Source organism: Limulus polyphemus, unplaced genomic scaffold (genome assembly GCF_000517525.1).
Source record: "Limulus polyphemus unplaced genomic scaffold, Limulus_polyphemus-2.1.2 Scaffold257, whole genome shotgun sequence".
Taxonomy (NCBI): domain Eukaryota; kingdom Metazoa; phylum Arthropoda; class Merostomata; order Xiphosura; family Limulidae; genus Limulus; species Limulus polyphemus.
The window spans coordinates 248,182-272,026 of NW_013665867.1; the positions used below are offsets into that span (position 1 = coordinate 248,182).

General features: G+C 36.2%; 1 protein-coding gene across 4 annotated transcripts in view; it reads left to right on the forward strand.

The window, feature by feature from the left end:
* The window catches only part of LOC106478874 (plexin-A2-like), a 231,546-nt gene that overhangs the window by 159,268 nt on the left and 48,433 nt on the right, over positions 1–23,845 (forward strand). For all 4 annotated transcript variants that reach the window (XM_022382550.1, XM_013939446.2, XM_013939449.2 and 1 more), the window contains one exon: positions 8,388–8,570. In XM_022382550.1, coding sequence (XP_022238258.1) covers positions 8,388–8,570 — 183 coding nt within the window. The remainder of the gene's footprint in view (positions 1–8,387; positions 8,571–23,845) is intronic.

Consider the following 23,845-nt stretch of genomic DNA (forward strand, 5'->3'; position numbering starts at 1 on the left):
CCCTGATTTATTATTTGACATATTTTCTATTAGGGTTACAGTTTGTTAGGATTTGAACTGTGTGAGGAATTGTTTTAAGTTAACAGCTACGAATTGCAACTGTTCCTTACTTTCGATAAAATTCTAATGACACTTGTGTGTACTGAAGATGCAGAATACAAGTAGTTAGCCCTTGTTTTTATACTGTTCATTGTCGATGAGGTTCGCATATTGCATCACATTGAGTAAGTGTTTTTGCCTGTTACAATACTCAGTATGAAGAACCAAAACTGAAACTGCCAAAACCACACAGTACCTCCGCCACCGAAGGTTATGTTTTCAACCCTATATATGTCGAAAACGGCTGAATGGAAAGTTGTTATAAATTTGGACTATGACCCAGCTTAGAAATGTTTGGTTTTTGGAGGGTCAAGGTCACAGCAAGGTCGAACCACACTCTGTACGAGGGTTCGTCTGTCTCCCGTTTATGGCGGCCGCTTCCCGCTCTGCGTTTGAAAAGCTGCGCATGCAGGCAAAGCTCATCATTTACTTTTGAAATGACAGGAGAACAGGTATTAATAATGTTGATGCAAAATTTATTTCGCAGGTAGGATATTCTACACTACATTGTTAAGAGATTATCACACTATCATTCACATTTTAAGGTGTGACGTAACTTAAAAAAATAAGAATATGATATGGCTGTTAGCATAACTGAAATGCCCAATAATTATTTTTATCGGTGGGTGGTATAAGTAGCTCGGAGTGCAACACAATTAACCTTTTCAAAGTCCGCGAAATAAATTAAATTGATAGATTAACTTAAACTTTTCCCGTCACTGGGGACGGGTACTTTTGCTTGTTTTTCATATTATTGTCAACAATCATTGCTATAGAGCAGTGGGTGGTTTCCAAACTGTGTGTCACGGCAATTTGCTAGGGGTGTCACGAGAGTTTCACCAAACAAAAGCTAATTAAGAACATAAAACTCTACGAAACAAAATGCATGAGGCAGCAGGGGTGTCGCGCAAATCAAGGTGATTGGGTCAGGGTGTCGTCAATGAAAAAAGTTTGGGAACAACTGCTAGAGAGCAATAATGACAAATTCTCACGTTCTTACTCTTAGCATAAAGCACTTCCTTACGGATACAGACAGTATTAACAATAGCAGAAAATCATTAGCCATGTTTGAAGAAATACTCCCTGTGTTTTCCGACCGCTCTGCCACTTCTTCTTCTTCTTCTCCTCTAGTGATTTGAAATCATCATCATCAGTGTATTAATTTTACTCTTATTACTTTACAATCGTCTTATCAAATACTCATCCACTTTCATACCTTTTTCACACTCGTGCCCAGTATCTTCTGCAAGCAAGTCAAGACGCAAACATGAAAAATAATGATTATGAGTTTACGACACGCAGAAAACCAAACGAATAAAATGGTAACAATAAAAAAGACGGTTCTCGGTATACATATAAGCGAAGCGATCCAAAATTCTACGAAGAAAAGAACAAAAAAAAGAGAGAATTGCATGTGAATTGGGGGAATCTGGAGATTGGCCTGATGCTCACCATGGGTGTACCATACTGCTTAAATTGGGATTGCAAACCGACATGGCACCGAGAAGTGAAACGATCTTGTTAATCACAACTGTAATAATTTTCTCTTCTGGGAATCGTGCAATATAAGTGGCTGGAATGCATATAACACAGGTGTATTGATACTCGGCAGTAAGAAATTGCAAATCTTCCTACTGAAGTGTGTGCCAGTAATTTTTTTTTTCTAAGTTTTACTTGCATAACTGCAACACTGGTCAGCAATTTTTCTTCGCCAGCGTTAATTTCAATCCCCACAATATAATGTATACTTTTAAGATTACACTATATTATGAAGACAGGGATTTAGATTCTTACTCGCTGGCACCTATTGTTCTAATTGATGATTTAATTTGATACTGCACGTGAATATCGTGTTCTATTCATCGTTACAGGGATTTAGATTCTTACTCGCTGACACCTATTGTTCTAATTGATGATTTAATTTGATACTGCACGTGAATATCGTGTTCTATTCATCGTTACAGGGATTTAGATTCTTACTCGCTGGCACCTATTGTTCTAATTGATGATTTAATTTGATACTGCACGTGGATATCGTGTTCTATTCATCGTTACAAGGATTTAGATTCTTACTCGCTGACGCCTATTGTTCTAATTGATGATTTAATTTGATACTGCACGTGAATATCGTGTTCTATTCATTGTTATTGCTCAGATTCTTCATTTATTTTAAAACTGGCACTCGCCTCCTAAAGAGCTGACGCTAACATGAAAGTTTGCCATAAACCTAGTTTTATATTTAAATAGTACTTACAAAGCAGATAAAACACATTAAAAGTAACAAAGGGAACATCCTCGTCCCACCCAAAATACTCGCCCTTTCAGCCGTGGGGGTGTTATAATGTGACGGTCAATCCCACTATTCGTTGGTAGAAGAGTAGCCCAAGAGTTAGCGGTGGGTGGTGATAACTAGCTGCCTTCCTTCTAGTCTTACATTGCTAATTTAGAGACGACTAGCGCAGATAGCCCTCGTGTAGCTTTGCGCGAAATTAAAAAACAAAACAAAGGGGGCATACGATTTGTGTGTGTGATAGGCATGGCGTAAGTAGTCGGCGTGTCTTGCTATGGAACGAAGAGTCGGGTGTTCGAAATATGACGTACTAGAACATGGTCTGCACTTTGGACTGTGTGAGCGTTATAAAAGCGATAGTCAGTCCTGTTATACAGTTGAGAGAGCTAGACAAAACTCATGGCGGTAAGTTCTACTGCCTGTCCTCTGGTTAATATTTCAAAATTAGGAACGGTTATATCGGATTCCTAGGGCCACATGCGCGTAAGGTACCATTTGGGTTCAAAATTCCAAGTCCATTCATGCGATTTTCAAATGACCTGTATAAATTCTCACGCGACCCGTAAAAGAATCTGATGATAATATTGATATAGAAAACATATCACCAAAATATTAAACTGAAGAGGACACGCGAAAGTGTCAAAACTAGTATCCATATAGTATTGTTCCATTATATTTGTACAAACTACTGAAGTTTTCTTTCCGTATATTATGTTTTCGGGCCATTTCTCGTAAGGTTTCTTATTTATGTGAACTCTGAACAGAATTAATTTGTACAGGCCTCAATATGCTTCACCCCAAGACGTTAAAAAAAAAACTAATTCAAGTCTGCCAAAAGAAATGTTCAAAATCCAAAGTTGAACTAAAATTAGAATGTGTATTGGGTTAATTAGAAACATCTTTAATAACTAGGAACTGTCCAGAGGGCAATATTATGCATACATCTTGAAGAATTCTAATGTATTCAGTCGTGCATTTACTTTACTTGATTATTCTGTAATTAAATTTTAAGTATTTTATAATTTTATCCCTACCAGTGATTGCAGCTTTCAATATCTTGAACGTTGGTTGGGCTTGACGTAATGGTTACTGTGCCCAGGCTAAATCCTAGGATCCATCGCTCACGGCCACTGCTGCAGAAAAATGCTTTCCACATTTTAGGTTCATGGGTGCATTACAAGGGTGACAATCTAACCCTATTCCCGCTACTCTGTCAAACAGGAGTAGCCCAAGAATTTGCGGTGGGCGTTGTTGATTATTTGCCTTTCTTTCTTCTTGTCTACGCCCCCCCCCCCCAGTGGCACAGCGGTATGTCTGCGGACTTGTACTGCTAGAAAATGGGTTTCGATACCCGTGTTGGGCAAAGCACAGATAGCCCTTTGTGTAGCTTTGTGCTTAATAACAAACAAATATTGTCTACTAGTTCAAAATTATGGACGGCTATAGCATATAACTCTTATGTATTTTTGCGCGAAATTCTAAAATGAATAAAAGCTTTACGTCGAATTTACATAATCATACTTCCTCCTCGTAAAGTAATAAAAGAAAAGCTACAAAGGTTCTACATTTATTAATAATAAACTGTCATTTTAAAACGCAAGCATATTTCCATTCGGCATATATGTACATATCTGTATACATTTCTGTTTTAAGTGCTTTTCTGAATATTAATGTGTGCAACAACCACAACAACATGAAAATAAAGGGGGGGGCAAACATTTATTATAATCTAGAAAATTACACTTGCATGCGTTTTCAAAAAATCTATTTCAACCATTTTGTGCGCACACGCGCGCGCACACACTTAACCATTCTGAAAAAGACTACACCCATTTTGTCTTCAGTTTTGATCAATTATTGTTCATTTCATTTTTGTTTATTGTTTTCACACGATTGCGTGGTAATGTTACCTACCCGGAACGGAGGGTTTAACTTTCCATTGATAGTTTAGATATATATCTCAGAAAACAGACGAACGCAGATGGGGATGGGGCTGAAAGGCGGTTTCCGGTATTTTGCCGGTCAGGTTCTTTGTTTGAAGGTTATATGAACCTGCTATAGCCTGTATAAATACACAAGACAAGGCTATTTGGAAGTGAAATGTCAGTTCCCAGCCCTTGGACTGATAATGAACCTTTAGTACAGCAGTTGGAGCGATTATCAGGGACCAAACGGCAAGAAGCAGACTTCGTGAATCTGGTTAAAGCCAAGAAGACTTCTGCAAGGAACAGCGCGTTTGGTATTTTCATAAAGAACACCAAAATTGACAGCAATGCTACAGGGCACCCGGGTTTTTTTTGTTTTTTTTCCAAGGGTTCATGTGTCTACCGATGGTGGACGGGTCCATGTGTGGGGAGGCATCATTATGGAATACATGTAGATAACCTGTTGTACTTTTGATGGACAAAGTTACTGGACGATGATGTTTTAATTTGGTTCTGGATCCAGTTGTACAACTTTTCATGGGCACAATCAAACCAGAATTTATCCAGATGCAGGGTAATACCAATGTCCTACTTTCAAGTTTGTAATGGACTACCTTGAGAAATAAACCATAGAACTCATGGATTTAAAATGTATATCCCGCAGAACCAGAGACTGTGCTATCGCTATCGTCATAAATAGTGTCCCAACCGACGTTTTGGTACAATGTTTGTAAACGTAAAATTAGTTTATAAGAGAAAAGATTTGTAATGCCAGATACTTCTCTGGTTGAACGTAATTTGAGTACCTTGTTAAGGAATAGAAATATAAGTCTATGAAACTCTTAAGGATTCAAAAGTTATACAGTTGTTTTTGTAAGTTGTACTGATTTATTTTACATATCTGAATAAAGGAAATAATTCCAAGTCGCGTGTTTAACTCCACGTTCTTTCAAAACGAATTCCAATTGAAAATTTAAAATAAACATAAGTTGAAGTGGTTAGACTTCAGGAGAATTTCTCAGTAAAATTTATTTAAATTATAAAGAACTGTAATTTACGTTTTCATTATGCATCTTGTTTAAATGCTTGAACACTTTTATTGCTTTAATGGTGTCTAGAAGACATTCGATAATTTTATAATCATCTGTTAGAACTGTTGATACGCACGCATCCTGCAGTGTCTTTTGATCCACGTTAAAGGGGACATTGTAAAAATTGCTTTCTATTTTCCCTCCAAACGAGTTTTAATAACACTTATAAACTTTAAATTACTTGCATACGTGCTGTTTACTACCGGTAAGGCCACATATTGCACAGTTTTGAGTCATTGTATTTTTTTTTTTAAAGAACGAATTAAAAAGATTTAGTAAAAATCTGTTAGTAATTAATGGTATTGATTTCAATATTAACGGTATTTTGGGTTAAAGTTTTCTGTGTGTATGTATTATTACGAACCCTGTAACCAACAAAGTCATGGACCGACAAGCAGGGGGCGTCATTTGCTTATAAATAGTGGAGGGGACAAGCCAAAACATAATAGACCAGCGTCAGAATATATAATACAGATTTGAAAATAAGGGGGCATAACCCCTGTCCCCACAACCAAATGACGCCCATACCCAAAAGCATTTTGGCAAATAGATAGCTTAGTAGCTTGTATTTAAAGAAATCCGATGGCATGGACGCCATCTGTAATTCTAGGGTTAAATACGTATCGATTCACTGGACCTTTATTTATTTGTATTAATGTTGCATTTCTAAACCGCTTTAGATTTTTAACGAATGACTTAGTTCACGTTTTCTAGTTCGATAACCCTAGGTTTGTTCCATATGATGAGTATACCATTGATTATACCATCTTTCACTTTGTTGGCGTTTTCAAATGATTTTGCTTAGTCACTCGAGCTCAATTCTTTTTACTTTAGAGCGAATCAGGTCTCGTTATTAAATACGGCGGTAACTGCATTTGGAAATATGTAGAAACTGTGTCGCATGACCAACGCCATTAGTTGGTCAATTTACATACCGTGCTTATTGCCTCAACACGCTTCCTTACACCCCTTCTACATCTGTTACCTGTCCTTTTTCTGTTTCTAATACGCAGAAAGCGGTCTGTTCTGAAGGTGGATATGACGTTGGATATTATGAACTGTACATAAAGCTCTTTGTTAATTTATAATCGATCAATATATATATATATATATATATTATAGTGAGAGTTGACTTTGCCGGTTATTCACAGACATCAGCTTTACGCTATAGTCGACCCTGCACACTATTAATCCTCATTAGATGTGCCATCGGCGTTCATGATCAGTGGTAGCAAAATTACTTTCATGTGACTAGTGATAAACAAAACCACCAAGGATTACATAAAACTACTCAGTTTCTCCCTCTACTCAATCTTTTATCTGTTTTATGTGTATCTTACATTAGTAACTACCATCTTGGGAAATAGCTTAATGCTTGCATTGATGCCATTGGACCAGAATGTACATAAAGTAAAAATCAAAAGATAATTGGCTGGTTGAAAAAAATACATCATCACCATGGGACATTTTTTTTTAGGCTAATATAACTCAGAATCAGATAGATTTCCAGTTCAAAATATTTGTAAACCAACAACGATTTAATTGCAAGTGTCATGCCGAAAAAGAAAACGTTGCAAAAAAAAAAAATGATTGCTGAACTTTGGATGTCGGGCGTCGTCTAATAGTTAGCATATATCGAGCTTTGTATCGGAAGGTCCAAGGTTCGAGCCACAACATGTCGCTGAATACGTTCCGCACTTTCAGCTGCGAGAACATTATAATTGCTATAGTTGATCACGCTTTTTTGGTTAAGAGGGACGCGTATATGCAGCGGGTAATGCTAATTAGTTGCCCCCTCCTGATTATAGCCCTTCTAAATTAGGAATGACGTAGTCGGTTGGCCCATGTATCGCATAAGGTGTCGTTCAAATTGAAAATACCGATATTTAATAAATTTTTAATTACCTGTTAATCAGCTGTTTAAGATTACCAATTGTGAATAAACAAACTATAAGCATTGGATTTGAGGAAGGAAGTCAGAGTGTGAGCTAAGAACATGGCTCATAATGAAATAAAAAAATATGAAAGGACATTTATCTCAGCGCTTGCGTGTGAAGAATCTTAATTATAGATTCTCTTCAGTATTAGGATATTTCACTAGAGTTTAATGTTAAATTGCTTGTTAGATGGAAAGAGAGAGAAACGTCCTAGTTAACCGGTAGCACCTTACAAAAGTAGAAAGAAGCGTGCTATAATTGTCACGTGAGGACTAAAATAATGAGGTACTAAGTGAGATGTTGGATGAACTTGGGTGGGAGGATCCCTCTCAGTTCTCCATCCTTCCATTTGTATTATTCTCATAGAGAAATTAGGTATGTAGATGAATCAAATAGGTGAAAGTTATTGGTAATCCTACACGTTATTTCTGGTATACGACAAATGACGATCTTTGGTAGGATGCAAAGCTAGCTAGCTAGCTGAGAGCCAGATAGCTACCGTGGGAAGAGACATCCTGGTGTATTTGTTTTCTGGTGTTAGTGATGTGTTCGAGACCTATTGGCTGTTGAAGAACAAAATCGTCAATCAATGATTATGTGCGTGAGAAATTGAATGACGTGTAATATCGGCGTCTACCAAGAAACCTCGTGCATGTTATTGCAACTAGTCCAGATCTAACATGAAGAGTACAATCGCTATGAAGTGATTTAGACTCACCCATCAAAACAAAACCTGTAAACAACCACATCTGGATATACACACATATTGGCGTGGTGGGTGGAATGAGCACTGCGTTAGAAGAATTATAGATTAACAGAAAAATGGATACAAACATAAAACACGGTAAATCAAATTTATTATTTACAGGTATTGCCATTAACCCTTTCACGAAACATATTGTGTATGCAATTACATTGTTTGTATTATTTTGTAATATGTGATGATAAAGGACTTTTTTGTTTGATAAACGTGTACATATGAATTACAAGTGTTATATATACTTCAAGTACTCGTGATTATTTACAGTTTCTAATCTTTAAATAGCAAGTCCAGATTAACGACGACTTTTGTGGAATGGACGTAAATACACCGCTAGGTGGAAACATGCCTATAGAGGGCGTGCCTGTACTCACGTATTCAGGAGTTCTACTGACTGCTGTGGCAGCGACTTCTACCCATGACTACACTGTTGCTTTTCTGGGGACATCTATGGGTCATTTGAAGAAGGTAAGTTTCTTTAAAGTTATTTCAATGGAAGTAAACAGAAATATCCATAACTTAATCAAAACGATTAACTAGAAATTTTCAAAGCTTTTATTCCTGATTTCTCATATTATGAGTGTACTAAATATGAAGCGCAAGAAACATACGAATTAACACAATTCCATATTAAAAGTTAAACATATATAAGACAGTGTATTTTGTAAGTATAATGTCTGTATTAACCTATATTAATAGAGCATTTTTCGAAAATATAAAGACTTTTAGACACCATTGTTGATACGAATTGCACAGTGGTAATTTCTGGAAGCGTACAGACTTGTATTACGTCGTTAAACGTTTTACTTTAATTCTACATTGTTAAGAACCCCTCCCCACACACACACACAAAATACACACACGGAAATGTTCATATATCCTTCTCCTGTCGAATATTTAAATGACTATTGTAGTTCAGACTCATTAAGTGACTTTTGAAGGTAGAGTCTCGCATGACCCAGTGTATGTGTAGGTGTGCTTCAAGAGACGGCCCAAGGTTTGAGCCGCAACATTCTGCTGAGCATGTTCCTCTCTTTGAGATATAGAGGCGTTATGAATGTATCAATCAATCTAGTTTTTTTAAGCGACAGCTCTCTCAGATCATCACTTCTAAATCAATGGCTCAGCGATAAGTTAGCAGGCTTACAACGCTGAAAATCGGATTTCGATACCCGTGGTGGACAGAACATAGGTAGCCCAGCGTATAGCGTGTGCTTAACAACAAACCAAACAACCAAATCAGATATGGCTATATCTTAACCTTGACTTGACAATTTATGGCCCGGGATTCTCAAAAAGCATTGTCAGTACCGTGTTGAAACACTATACAAAATAATTAACTTAGCCGTACGACTCTTTTTAGGTACTGATATTTCTATAGTTATTGTATCGTTATGTTGTTATGGATACAAGAAAGCTAATTGACAGTGCTTCTGTAAACCTTCTACAGTGTTCTAAAACGTAAGGTTTCATTTAAGTTTCCTTAAGCTGTCGTCATTATGTCGTGTATTGACTATTTTGTTTAGTATTTTTTATTTCACGATAAAAATGTTTTATTTCACGTAGAGGAAAAAGACGATCCCTGTTGGAGATAATGTGTATTTCTAGCTTCAGCAGAGACACAACATTTTTCAAATCGAATTTTTTTAAATTTTATTATCATTGTACTTTGTAGTGGTGTATGGCGGGTGCACCCATTCGCGTAAGAGTCTTATCTCCCGGAGAAGATTTTGAAATTTCGTTCCAAAAATAAAGCTTTCTGGGGCATTTAAAAGGGCGTCTTCAAGAAATATCGCACCTGAACGTGCAAATACATATCTATTGTTTTGGTTGATTTTCCTCTCGCTTTTTATGGTTGCCGTTTTTACTTCACTTACGATCTCACTTCTATCTGCACATGTTGAGACAGAGGTGAGATCCTGAACGTCAATTGGTTTCCGCGATCGCATATGATAGAAATGGGCTATTTTCGTCCCAGTTCGTGATAAAAATGATAGAAATGGGCTATTTTCGTCTAAGTCCGTGACGAAAATCTATAAAGATTAAAAAGTCTAAAGTTTTTAACTTTTGATCTTATTATTGGAGACTCAGAAGTTTGTCGAAAAAAAGAGAGCAAAATAAAGGGAGAATTGCCATCTGTTTGGATTTATTTTGCTCCACTCCTTGAAGAATGGATAAAATGAACTATACAAATGTGGTATGGATAAATAAACAAGAATTTAAAACCATGCACCAGTCTTAGTATTTTTATATGTTTTGAAAAACATCATTTGATTAATATTATTATAAACTTACCAACTTTCGTGCTTGACGGTGATTGAAAATACGTTAAAGTTGGTCGAAAATAAGTTTGCAAATTATTTATGAAGTTTTGTTTAACATTTTATACATTCAAATAATTAAATTTTAATTAAATGTAGTTTTATGGAGATAGGGGAGAGAAAAAAAAACGCAGCCACAACACAGACGTTAAACACCGAGGTACAAATCATAGGGTGTGTCATTATGTAATGTGTCCTTGTTGTTTGAGGTACTGGCCCAAATAAAGACTCCAAGTTGCGTCGAGCGTATACCGTCTATTCAGTTTAACCTCAACTTCGTTAGATGGCAACATGCCTATAGAGGGCGTGTCTGTACTCGCGTATTCAGAAGTGGTGGAAAAAGGAGCAGATGTAAGTGCTTTAGCCCACAAGAAAAATAAAGAAGCAGATGTGAGACGTTATTTTTCTTATAAGCATGTGAAGCCGGCGAACCTGAGTTTCAACCGGATGGACGGTGTACCCCCCAACGCAATTTAGGTCTTATTTCTTTCTGCTAGTACCTAAAAGAAAACAGAACACTTTATATGAGGACCCACTTTATGATTTGTGTGTTGGTATTGGATGTTTGTTTTGTGGCTAAGGTTCTCTCTCTTCATAAAATTACATTTATTTATATTTCATCTAAGGTTTGGATATGCTGTGTTAACTTAATGCTATTCTTCCTTTTGATGTATTCTGTTTTATAAAAAAAAATTGTTTCTTTCTTAAGTATGTGTGTATATATAGACACGTACGCGCGCGCACATACACACATATACATATATGGATTTTCAAAAAATTATGCGTTGAAATATTAAGAAAAACTCTATAGAGTGATTTGAAATTAATGAAGTCGGTTTTACGTCTGCTGGGTTTCTTCTGCTTGCTTTGAAGATCATACATCACAGCAGCCAAATGATCCTTGCCTTCCTATGACATATTCTCGGTATATTGTTACAAAATCAATACCGCTACTCTTTGTATCCCAGCCTAGCACCTTTAACACTTAGTCGATTCTTTTAAGAAATTGGGATTGATCGAAGTAACAATACCCACCAAGATTTCATCCTTTTGGTTTTTTTTTATGTATGTTGAATAGAATTATTTAATTGAAACCCTATTTTTATCCAGTAGAAGATTTTTTTCCCCATTTCTTTTTTCGCCTTATAGAGACAAATTCAACATTTTCATCGCGCCGTTAAATTTATTTAATAATGAGTTTGAGCATGGAAGCACTGGATTGAAATCGACGACTTTATCTTTTAGCTTAGTTGTTAGTATTTTTATCTTTACCCCAAGCTGTCATGCATAAATTCTCCTTGGATTTCCATTACACTGTTTGTGTTTCGATTATGCGTTTTTTTTTAAAGTCTCAAACTTCTGTTTTATACTAATAGTGTTATTGTTTGTTTTCTTAATTCTGTCACACATTTTTGTTAATAAAACGTAGATTACGCCTGTCACGTAAAGTAAAATGGCCAGAAATGAAGTTTTTACTTTTTTTATATTGAAACCGAAAAACTTGCCATCCTGTTCGGGATAACATCTTCGCTTTACTATGGTCTACCTCGGACTGTTATCCTGCCGACGTTTCCTTTGTGAGTAGTAGTAGTAATATATATTTGGAGATGAATTATGCTTTGGAGGTTCTGTGTAACAAATAAAATAAATGTCTTATCTAAACCTGTCAGCAGAAACACCGGAAACTTAATTAAGAGTTCTGCTTTTCTCTCATGCAAAAAAAAACCTGTCTCTGCTACAGAAACTAAAATCCTTACAATCATCTGGAGGGGTTCCAAATAACAAGATGATCTGAAGACAGGAAATAATGATAGCTACCTGAAGCGAGCAGGATCTGGCCAAAGCCGTCTTTACGAGCGAGAACTATTGATCCGTGAAACCAGTACCGCCCCTTTCCTGTGCTTTAAATATCACCCATCAAACTATATTGCGATACCTGTTCTTATCATCTCTAACTCCGAGTGGTTCCAATTACATTTAGAAGAGAACTCTGATTGGTTTCTACTTTATAAAGTGTGAAGAGAAGTTTGTTCTTAATGTATTGTATAACGCATCAGGTCAGTTGGATGTCCGAGAAGCACGTCTCAACCAAGCATGATTTTAGACGCACGTGAACATCATTACCAAGATGGGAAAAAGACACCGATATCATGAAGATGTCATTGTCGAGATATTTGGGCTGGGAAAAAAAAAACGGTGATTAAAAAAATAGTTTCTGTCGTTAATCGCTAAAGAAACATCTTTAATTGATGGATGTATGTAAACCCGTTGTTTTGACCTAGAAATACTAATATTTTATGTAATAAAGTCACAGCCCCAGAATTATATCACATCATAGAAATAACTTTTCAGCTAATCCTGTGGTATTACACGCTGATTACTGTAAATTTTGCCTGTTTAAAGAAAGAAAAAGTTTATAATCACTTCAACTGAAATCAATGGGAAACTTTTCCCCAGGAGTTTCAAGATCGTAGTTACAAACATATCGGTCATTTAATGTTCAAACTAACAAATTTTTTTTCTTTTGTTCATTACTTTATCTTCTGTACTGGTTTCCATCTAATTTAATATCATGCCCCCTCCCCCCTTTAGTGACACAGCGGTGCTTATCTACAAATAAACAAATGGAATATCATGCTTATGAAACATTTTCCCTCATTGATGATAAAAATTATGAGTAAAAATTGGATACAAAATAGGTATTAATAGTCAAATTTGTAAGATTTTTTTTTTACGTTATACAATTTCAAATGTAGAAGAATGTTAAATAGTTCACAATCTATTTGGTGTCCAAACATCATTAAATTTTTCCATTCATTTTACAAAATAAATGTAAAAAAAGACATCGGTTATTAATATTACTACAAACTTATGATGACTGTTGTGACTCAAGTTAACAGGTTAATTTAGGCCTAACAATTTTGATTAATGTTGTTGCCTTTGCTTACAGCAATATTTAAGTCTCAGATGCAGTTTATCATTATTAAATAAACTAAGTCATAGGGGAAGACAGGTGAACTCAGAACACAAACCACCCTATATCACCATAAGGGTACATGTCAAGTTTGGTGACAATTGGTCCATTGACTTTTCGTTATTCAAATGAACATGAGTTTTTGGCACATTTTAATTTTTACTGCAAATCTTCAAAGTTGCAACTCATTCACTACAGTTTTGACTTTGATATTAACGTCGGTAAAATATCTTTATTAGACGAGCCTTAGGGTACGAAGCTTGGTGTCGTACAGTCAAAGCTAAATGAGAAGAAAATTGTCCCTTTTGCAACGGGGTTGAGCGTAATTAGTCCAGTAGTTAGCGTACAGGACTGTAGTTCGGAAGTTGCATGTGAACACACTTTACACTTTCAGCTATGGACGCGTTATAAGTGTGATAGTCGGTTCCGCCATTCCATTATTTAGCTTAAAGTCGGAGAAAGCTCCTGTGTCGGCGGGTGCAGCTAACTGTCCATCTTTCCTTTGTTCTTTAGTCTAAAATTAAGGTTGACTATACCTGAAACTTAGAGATTTCCCTTAATGCTGTTTATTTCTTGTAACACACGAGGTTTCGTTACTGTGCTGTACCCGATCTTGATGTAAAGATTAATCATATTTTATAAGACAGATGGTCCAAGCTCCATAGTGCCATTGAACAACTTCCTTCATCCGACGATTGTGTTCAATCTGATAATCGCCATTACGCACTGTTGCCTAACACTTCCATCGTAACAAGCTTCTGCTAGGGGAGGGATGGAATACATCTTGAGAAACTTTCCACATATCCTCATTGTATGTGGACTTCAAGGCCACGTTTAAGCAGGCTAAAGGTACAGAAGTCTAAGCTGCAATGAGGAATTATACAAGTATATGTTCGAATGAAATTGCTGTGATTCATGATTCCTAGGCATCGCTGGAAATTTGTAGACGTTTAGCTTGTGAGACTTTGTAAAGGTCTTGTTTATGATCTTGTTAACTGTACCAGGAAAATATAAACCCAACTTCACATAATTATAGCCTTCGTTTTGCGGATGAAGGCGTTGCTCCGAATGTGTTGTCCTAAAAGCTTTGAATTAATAGCTTATCCGCTTCCATGGAGAATGCTGAAGGCTTTACTTTAATAGCTTATCCGCTTCCATGGAGAACGCTGAAGGCTTTACTTTAATAGTTTATCCGCTTCCATGGAGAACGCTGAAGGCTTTACTTTAATAGTTTATCCGCTTCCATGGAGAACGCTGAAGGCTTTACTTTAATAGTTTATCCGTTCCACGGAGAACGCTGAAGGCTTTACTTTAATAGTTTATCCGCTTCCGTGGAGAACGCTGAAGGCTTTACTTTAATAGTTTATCCGCTTCCGTGGAGAACGCTGAAGGCTTTACTTTAATAGTTTATCCGTTTCCACGGAGAACGCTGAATGCTTTATTTTTGGAAACGTTATGCCTTTTGAGTATACCTCCCCCTTCCGATGGCTCAGATAAGATTAAGGGCTGATAAAGCTAAAATTCTGGATTTGATCCCAGCGATGGACACGTCACAAAAGGACCATTGTGAGACTTCGTGCATACCAACAGATAAACCATTGTCTATAGGTTGTTTTACAATCTCACTGTTTACAAATATTCTTTTTCGAAAAAGCTGTTATAGAAAAGGAGAAAAAGGCATAATCTCCGGCCATAAATCTTCCCTGTGGCTATACATCATTTTACAATCTTACTCTTTACAAGTATTCATACGTCATTTTACAAACTCACTCTTTACAAATATCCTTTTTCGTAAAAGGCTGTGGCATAATCCCCGGCTATAAATCTACCCTGACGACATTGCAATGTCCATTGATCAAGAATTCACAATAGGGCACCAATTCGCGACAACATGTTACTGTATTAGCGTATGCAAATCGTAGTTAGTTGTAATTAATCCTCTGTGTTAGTGTACTACACGTGGAAAATGTTAGCGTTTCACTTGTGCAAAATATAACATTTTTCCAGTTTGGATAAAAAGCTTAAGAAACTTATTTGTTGCTTATGGGAAAAATGGATATCAAAACATAACCAAAAATGTATTGTACTTAAACTGACGTCTGCACTTTGCATAAACACCGTTGATATAGTTGACCCTCTTAATTAATCGCTCATAAGTTTGCTGTCTATACACAAAAGCGGTGTCACGTACTTCCTTTACTTCCTATAAGCATGGTTAACAAAAGAAGCGCGAGTTAGTTGTATGTTATGAACTGGTCGGACTTGACTCGCACCCTAAACACTATAGTCTTCATAATTGTGTAAAGCTGAAACAGGCAGCGGGGTTGTGTAATAGCTGTCAGTGCAGAAGATAGATGGCTAGTAAACTTCTAAAGGGTCTCCAGTGTTGAAATCATACCTGTACTCTTGGGTGTTTGTCGTGTCACAATAAATACGGAAAGGAAGGAAACTCCACTTTGTGTTCTTTAATTTAGAAAATATATTATAGCAGAGAAGAGCCTTTTTTTTTTCATTGTGTATAGTAAGTGATATAGGTATTCAGTGATATATATAAAACTCTGAAGGCTTATCTGTTCGCCGTAGATCGTTGGCTTCCGACAAAATTATTTCTCGTGCAGTTGGGGCCGGGCGTGGTTAGCGTTTCTGGGCTTTGAATCTTTGAATTTATGGTTCGTGTCCCGTTATTGGAAAAAGAAATCACTCCTCACCATGTGAACGTGAATGCGCTATAAGAGTGACAATCAAATACAACTATTCGGTCAAACAACAGTGTTGTGGACCAGATGCCTCCCTTCTTATTGGTCAGTTCAAAATTGGTGACGGTTATGCGGAGCAGTGAGTTTTGTGTTGCTTTGCCATGAAAATTTTAATATATATATATTGAAACTGAGGAGGATTGAGACCAGAAACATTCATCTTTCTATGAGATTTGAATACTAATATATATATATATCCCCAAGCTCTAGCACGAGAACAAAGTAGGATTTGTATGCTTGGTGCTTTATAACTGCTTTTTCAACTTCAAGAACGCGGGAAAAAGATGGTCGACCGTCACGTGACTCCTGTATCGTGCTAGGGCAGCTGTCTTCTCTCGCACGTAGAACTTACGTATTAAATCTTAGTCATTGCCTTGTGCAGCAGAAATGATAATATTGGACATAGAGAAATGTAAAAACGTTGTTGTACTTCTAATGTTACAATTTTATAAAAAGCTGTAGAATAACTGCAAGTTTCTTTTGTATCTTTAAGTAGATAAATGTCCGTCTAAAATACACCAAGTTTGTAGTTGTCTCGTGGAAACTAGCAGCTAAGCGAACCACCTGGTTACGTTTTCAGGTTTAAATAAGTGTGTAAAGTTAATGTGCAGTTTTCAAGCATATTGTTGTTTGTGAATATGATTTCAACATGCAGTCTTCAAGTTATACATTTTAAACTTTTTCTGTTTTTGTGTTGCCCAAGTTTTCAAGTTATATTACTGAAGTATGGTTGTTTCATTATCGTAACATAGCTCCTTGCATGTATGAAAACAAACCTACGACATAGAAGAACATTGAGCTCATTGTTTAAAAATAATCACGTTTTTTTTATGCGTATGTTCAGAAAGCGCTTACTAGTTGTATATATTATATAACATTTAGAATATTATAAAGTTTGGACTTACTTCCCACACAGAGCTAGTCTGGCGTTACCTCGTGAAATGTTGGTTTTCACAGTTTATATTATTCACAATAAGCTATATAAACATTTTATTTTCCCACAAACGAGGGGGGGGGGGTAGCGGATAGGTGAGTGTTTAGACATTATTTCAAAACATTATCATTATACTACCAACAGGTTTGTTACTTAAAAAGGTCTGTAGATGGCGTATATAAAAGTGTACCGGAAATTAATGACGTAAGCATGTTTTAAAAAGATAAAAATAAATACTCAAGACAGAGTAAAGGATGAACATGAGAAATAAGGCTTTATTTCTCATTTATATATATTAGACTTGCATGTAGGAACAGTCTGTATTATGACGAAGTAAATATAAGTGGGATAAACGCTAGCACCATAAATTACATATGTGATAAAACATTTATGGAATATAGTAACACACAGTACTTTCCTATAAGAATACATTGTAGGTTTGTTTCGTTTTTGTTTTGTTTTTAAATCAAGAAATTAAGAAGTGGAATTACAAATTTCTTTCCAAAACTATTAACAATCAAAGAAGTATAAAATAATATTAGAGAAATGATGTGTTTACATGTTTACAAATAACTGTCAAAAAAACAACAACAACTCGGGTCAATGATTCTGGAGTTTTAAATTTTACAGAATTGTATATATGGTGTTTTTATTTATATTTTACTCACCACATTGAGCTCACACACACACGATTTGAAGGATATATATAGTAATAGCGCTAATAATTACTCGAAATTATTTAGCAGAGTTGTTTAAAATACTGGTTTCAACGTGGTGAGTAAAAACGCCATAAATACAATATACAGTCCACTAACGTGTAAGAAATCCATGGCCTTGTGTATTTTTTCGACTTGCCCTTGTCCAGGGTTAATGGTGAGGAGTGGAATTCCCTTAAACCCATTCAACACAGTGACAAGTGAATAACGTATAATAATAACTCAGTAGCATCAGTGTTACTTATTCATCAAATCCTATATAAATATAGGCTCATTGTGTTGCGTGTGAGACAACTAAAAACTCCATACGTATAATACACAGTCCATCACTATAACAAGCCTAGTCTCTTTTGTTGTCCTTGTCCAGGGTTATTGATGAATAGTGGAATAACTGGAAACTGGTACAACTCACTGTAAGTGATAAATCGAATCTTGGGCTTCGTAGTTATTTTTTAACACAAAATTAACTCTTGTATTACATAACACTGAGTCCGTATTTTCCCTCTTAGGGAATCATCGTAATAGGACAGAACATATTCTTAAAATTCGCGCTTTTTGTGCGTGGCGTTTTGCGCGTGAACCTCGTAATACTAGTTTATCTAGTTATACTATGGAAGCACGAAAAATACAAATCAGTTTTTATATGTACTGTATATCAAATAAAGTCTTATTACCTTTTTGTTTCTATTTGTTTTTCCTACGTTCGTTGCAATGATTTTCCTTTTAAATTTCGGTTCTGATTATTAATTAACAATCTGAGGTACCCGTCCTCTGTCGGGGGTTATGAACTTTAAAAAATGCAGGTGTCGATACTATGATAAATATCACAAAAAAAATTTAACTTTCACACAATTTACTTATAACATATTACAGTATTCATTATTACCTCACCAAAAGTTTGTATAAACTTTAAGAACTCACTATTTATATAATTAAACATAGTGTATACTGTGCGATGGTAAAAGTGACTTTGTAGGAAGAGCTAGCGGCCAAATTAGTGGCGGTAGGTGTGCATTCTGTTACCTGCTTTCAACACCCAGCTATTAATGTCCTTTCACAGTATTGTACGTGATTAATTAATTGATGGTCATTGGCCGCAGAAGTGTTTTACGGGCCGAACTTGAAAGGTCAAAGTAGGAAGTTGTTATAACTCAAGAAATGGTTCTTCATATCATCTTTATAGCGGCTGTTGAGGTACAAATTTCAGCTGAGTTTATTATGTATTATTGCAATAGTGGCGAACATTTTTTCATTGCATTCCTCCATATAGAGTGCTAGCACGCATTTTTAAGATATATAAGACGTTTGTGTGCCATCCCTCCACTGTGTGTTATGTTATACAAAATTTAATATATATTCGTTTTGTCGTAAGGACGTGGCGCCATCTATGAATGTAGTTAACGTTAATTTACGTCAAAAATAATACATGCTCAATAATGGGGGGTGGAGGAGGTTGTGAACCCCTCATTAACATGTCTCTTGTTCTAAACTGTCATCCCACAAAATTTGTTTGAGATTGGCCTAGCGACCTAGTAGTAGTTAGATAATGGACAAACAAACAAACAGATTTTTGTGCTTTGTATATATCGATAACGAAACCAAATTTCAACTGTGCACATGCTAGGGTATTTATTGAATGAAATAAAAATCACTTCAAACTACACAGATAAGGATGAATAAATTGAATCATTTTGTTGCACAAAGTGTTTATTGTGTTATATTTTGTAGCAAAAACATTTGATATTCAAAATCCACATAGGCGGATGCGCTTGTAAATTGTAGTTGTTTCTCTTTGTACCTGAATCCTGTCAGCGGTATTGAAAGTTACACCTCTGTTATCTCACAGCAGAAAGATACTAAAACCCACGGATCACCGTCTTCTATCCGATATTGTCATCCTGGCGTCTTCTTGTCGCATGTTCCGAAGGGAACAGACTTCCATTGAGTCAGCGAGTTCGTTATTTTGTTCAGCGACAGATCAAGGGATCATCTTTAAATTGCTTTGGTGATGTGTAGTCCATCACGGGGTCTCACGGGTGTCCCCACATTGATTTTTTTTCGTGCACATAGTCTTGTCGTAAACCAGGAGTAGACATTTCGAAAAAGGGGAATAAACTTGATATGTTAGATTGTTTTTGTTTACATTCTCAGCTTCGCGGGTAAGAAGGAAGTCGTAAAAAAGTGCACAGCTCATTCGATCACGAGCTTCTGAACACGACGCACGGCCCTAGTGAGACTTAACAAAATTGTTACTTGTAGAAATTTATTCATTAACTAGTTTGTTTGTTTGAAATTAAGCACAAAACTACACCATGGGCTATCTGTGCTCTGACAACCACGGGTTTCGAAAACAGGTTTCTAGCGTTGTAAGTCCACAGACATACCGCTGTGCCACTGGGTGGGGGGCACGAACTAGTACTTTTTATAGTTTTTTACGAATACACTCCCACCCCCCTCCGATGGCTCGGCGGTAAATTTGAGTGCTTATACCCTCACAGCACATGTGTAGCGTTGAGCTTAAAAACAACTCAAACAAAAGCATTTTGCCTCTTCTTTTTTTTTCATTCAGTAAGATCTTTTAATGAAAATAATGAATACAGCTGTACTTAATATAAAGTTGAGTAATTCCTGAGCCCACGACTGTTTTCCTCTTGGAGATTTTTCTAAAAATAATCTATCATTCAAATCAGATTTCAAGTCTTTTTTCTCTCCTGTACTGTATGTCTATAATGAAATACAAGTAAATTGTGAAAATCGTTCAGTGATTCTTGTTCCACAAACACTTGTATTTAGAAATGTAAACAGTGGAATGAAGCCCATCTCCCGATTACCCGAAGTCGCATGTAATGCTCTCAACTTCCATGTTGAACTCGTAATTTTAGTGTGTTTTTTTTCTTTTAACTTAACGCCGAAATACATATATTTATTGTTGGCATTCTTGTCGCATTGTTTTCCGCATGCTATAATCTTTATTTTTCATGCTAGCGTCTCGACTTGCTGGCATAATACACTGGGCACGAGTACGGAACGTTAATAATATTGATAAGTATTTGATAAGACGATTGATTGTACAGCGGTTAGAGTAATATTAACAGTTTACATATCATACGACGATTATACAGCGGTTAGAGTAATATTAACAGTTTACATATCATAAGACGAATGATTATACAGCGGTTAGAGTAATATTAACAGTTTACATATTATAAGACGATTATACAGCGGTTAGAGTAATATTAACAGTTTACATATCATAAGACGATTGTACAGCGGTAAGAGTAATATTAACAATTTAAATATCATACGGCGATTATCCAGCGGTTAGAGTAATATTAACAGTTTACATATCATAAGACGATTGATTATACAGCGGTTAGAGTAATATTAACAATTTACATATCGTAAGACGATTGTACAGCGGTTAGCGTAATATTAACAATTTACATATCATAAGACGATTGTACAGCGGTTAGAGTAATATTAACAGTTTACATATCACTGATAATGATTTCAAACACCTGAAGAAGTGGCAGAGCGGTCGGAAAACACAGGGAATATATATTTTTTTAAACATGGCTAATGATTTTCTAGTATTGTTACTGCTGACTGTATTTGTAGGGTAAGCGAGTGATTCATGCCAAGTATTAGAATGTAAGCATTGTATTTCTTTCGTTTGTATTGCTCGTAGCACTCATTGTTGACAGTAGTATGAAAAATAAATGATCAATAACATTATTACAAAAATAAATTTCGAATTTCCAAAATTTTTGACAGTAGTATGAAAAATAAATGATCAATAACATTATTACAAAAAAATAATTTTCGAATTTACAAAAAATGTAAGGTGTATGTAATTTTATCTTCCCTACATTAAAAAAAATAAAACTGCCCACTTCCCCATCCCCATATAAATTCTCATGATCCACAGCTGCGTCCCCCAATGGCTCAGTGGTAAATCTGAAATCTTAAAACGTTACAAACCGGGTTTCGATACCGTATATAGCCCATTCTGTAGCTTTCTGCTTAACTACAAACAAACAATCCGCAACTGGTTTGGATGTGCAACATGCTCACATCAGTCACCACTAAGGTATGTTTAATGTAAACATTAAAATGGCACATGTTCACACCGTTTTTGTGATCAGTTTCACGTGTCTTTGAGTAAAACGTCCGTGTTCTAGTCATGGTTTGATGTATATTTGGTGAATTTTTAAACGTTTTTACTGTATTGACGGGTACGAGTACACCACTGTTTTCTTTTTGTTTGTATTTTCACCTGAAGTAGGCATTCAACTTTATTCGATACTTAAATAAGCAATTTTGTTCCACGAAATTATTAAGGAATATACATGGTAGTAACAAAAATCGAATGTATTAGGAAACTCGTCGGTGTTCCTATCGGCAGCCGTCAATAAGAACATTACTTAAAGAGGAGCATTTGTCAGTGTAAAGCCAGTGTTGCTGACAGGCCTATCCACTTTCATCAAAGTTTGCACTCTGCTGAGCTGCCGTTTCTCACACTTAGTGGCTTTCACGGAACCAGGATTAGCTCAGCTTTAGAGGTTCATCTTTGAATGAGATTGTTCTCTTGGCTAGTGCAGATACTACAGTTGGTACAGGATTTTTTTTTCTTTTTTTGAGTACAGGGGATCATTTTACCGAACTTTCTTGTAAACTTTCCAGCATTGCCGCCAATGTTCTACAGAGAAGCTCTTTCTGCAGAGGAACAAATTATTGACACTGTATGGCTCTTCTCTCTCTCTCAGCATGTCCCCCCCCCTTTTTTTCCCCGGAGGCTCAGTTGCTAGCTTGGTAACCTACGACGCTAAATTTTGGGGTTCGATCCATACATTGGACACATTGAAACTTTGGGTTTGACAACAAACGCTTTTCTGCTATACTGGAAATTGGTTTGTTGTCTTTGGGCTTTCAACAATAATTCTGCGCTTACCCTTCATCATTAGCTTGTAGTCTAAAGACATAATTCACTCGTTAAAACATTATTTTCAGGAAGAGCGTGAGCAATAGTGGTTACTTACCGTAACACATAGCAACTTCAATTTGTGCATCAACAATATCAAAGTCATTACAGGTTTTATCACTAGTCCGGATATGGCTATAGCCCCAATTACAGAAACAGTTAAGAGAATGTTACCAGTTAGTCCTGCTGGTTTTCTTTGGAAAACAAAAGTCATTTCTAACGAAAATGTAATTTTTTTATATATCATCTAATAGTAGAATGCGGTGATAATATTACCAGCCTGGAACGAAAAAGTACACACAAGTTTTTGTTGTTTTCATTTCTGTTTTTTACACATTCTCTGTTTGTGCATGCGTTTTTTATTTTATTTTTCGTGAAGGAGCCAAAAGAGCTTTTTGAATTACGTTTACTAAGTCTAAGCCAAGTAATGAAATCAACGACGTAATACTGTGAGACGTTCATCCCGTGCCAATTCTTCTCCTACCGGGTTTAGATGTTTAGAAATGAAATAATTGTTCTCTTTCGTGTTCCACCATCAGAGGAACCTTCCAATTTGTTGGAGGTAGCGTGTTGAAAGATATAATTGAAGAAGCTTTTCTTACGTGCACGCAAGTTCACCACCAGCTCCAACTCACTCGCCACCCTTACATTTCTATTGTTCTGTCAACCATTGAAATGCAAATTTACTTGAAACATTTGCAGGAGGAGTATTTGCGTTCAACCAAGTATGAAAGCTAGTGTTATTCTTTGTGGAAGATTGTGGACACAGAGGTTGTCGAGAAACCAACAAATTACGGCCCAAGGTTGCTGAACAGCCAGCCGACTGAAAGCTATAAAGCTCTTAAGATGAAAGTCTACAGCTTTGAGAAAACGATGAATCATAAAATTAAATATAGATACGTCGATCCGATTGTATGTGTTTTAGAACTGGAATTTTAAGATTTATTGAGAATATTTTTGTAGGCTCGTTCGTTTGAATTTATGCACAAAGCTACACGATGGGCTATCTGTGCTCTGCCCAATACGGATATCGAAACCCGGGTTCTAGCGTTGTAAGTCCG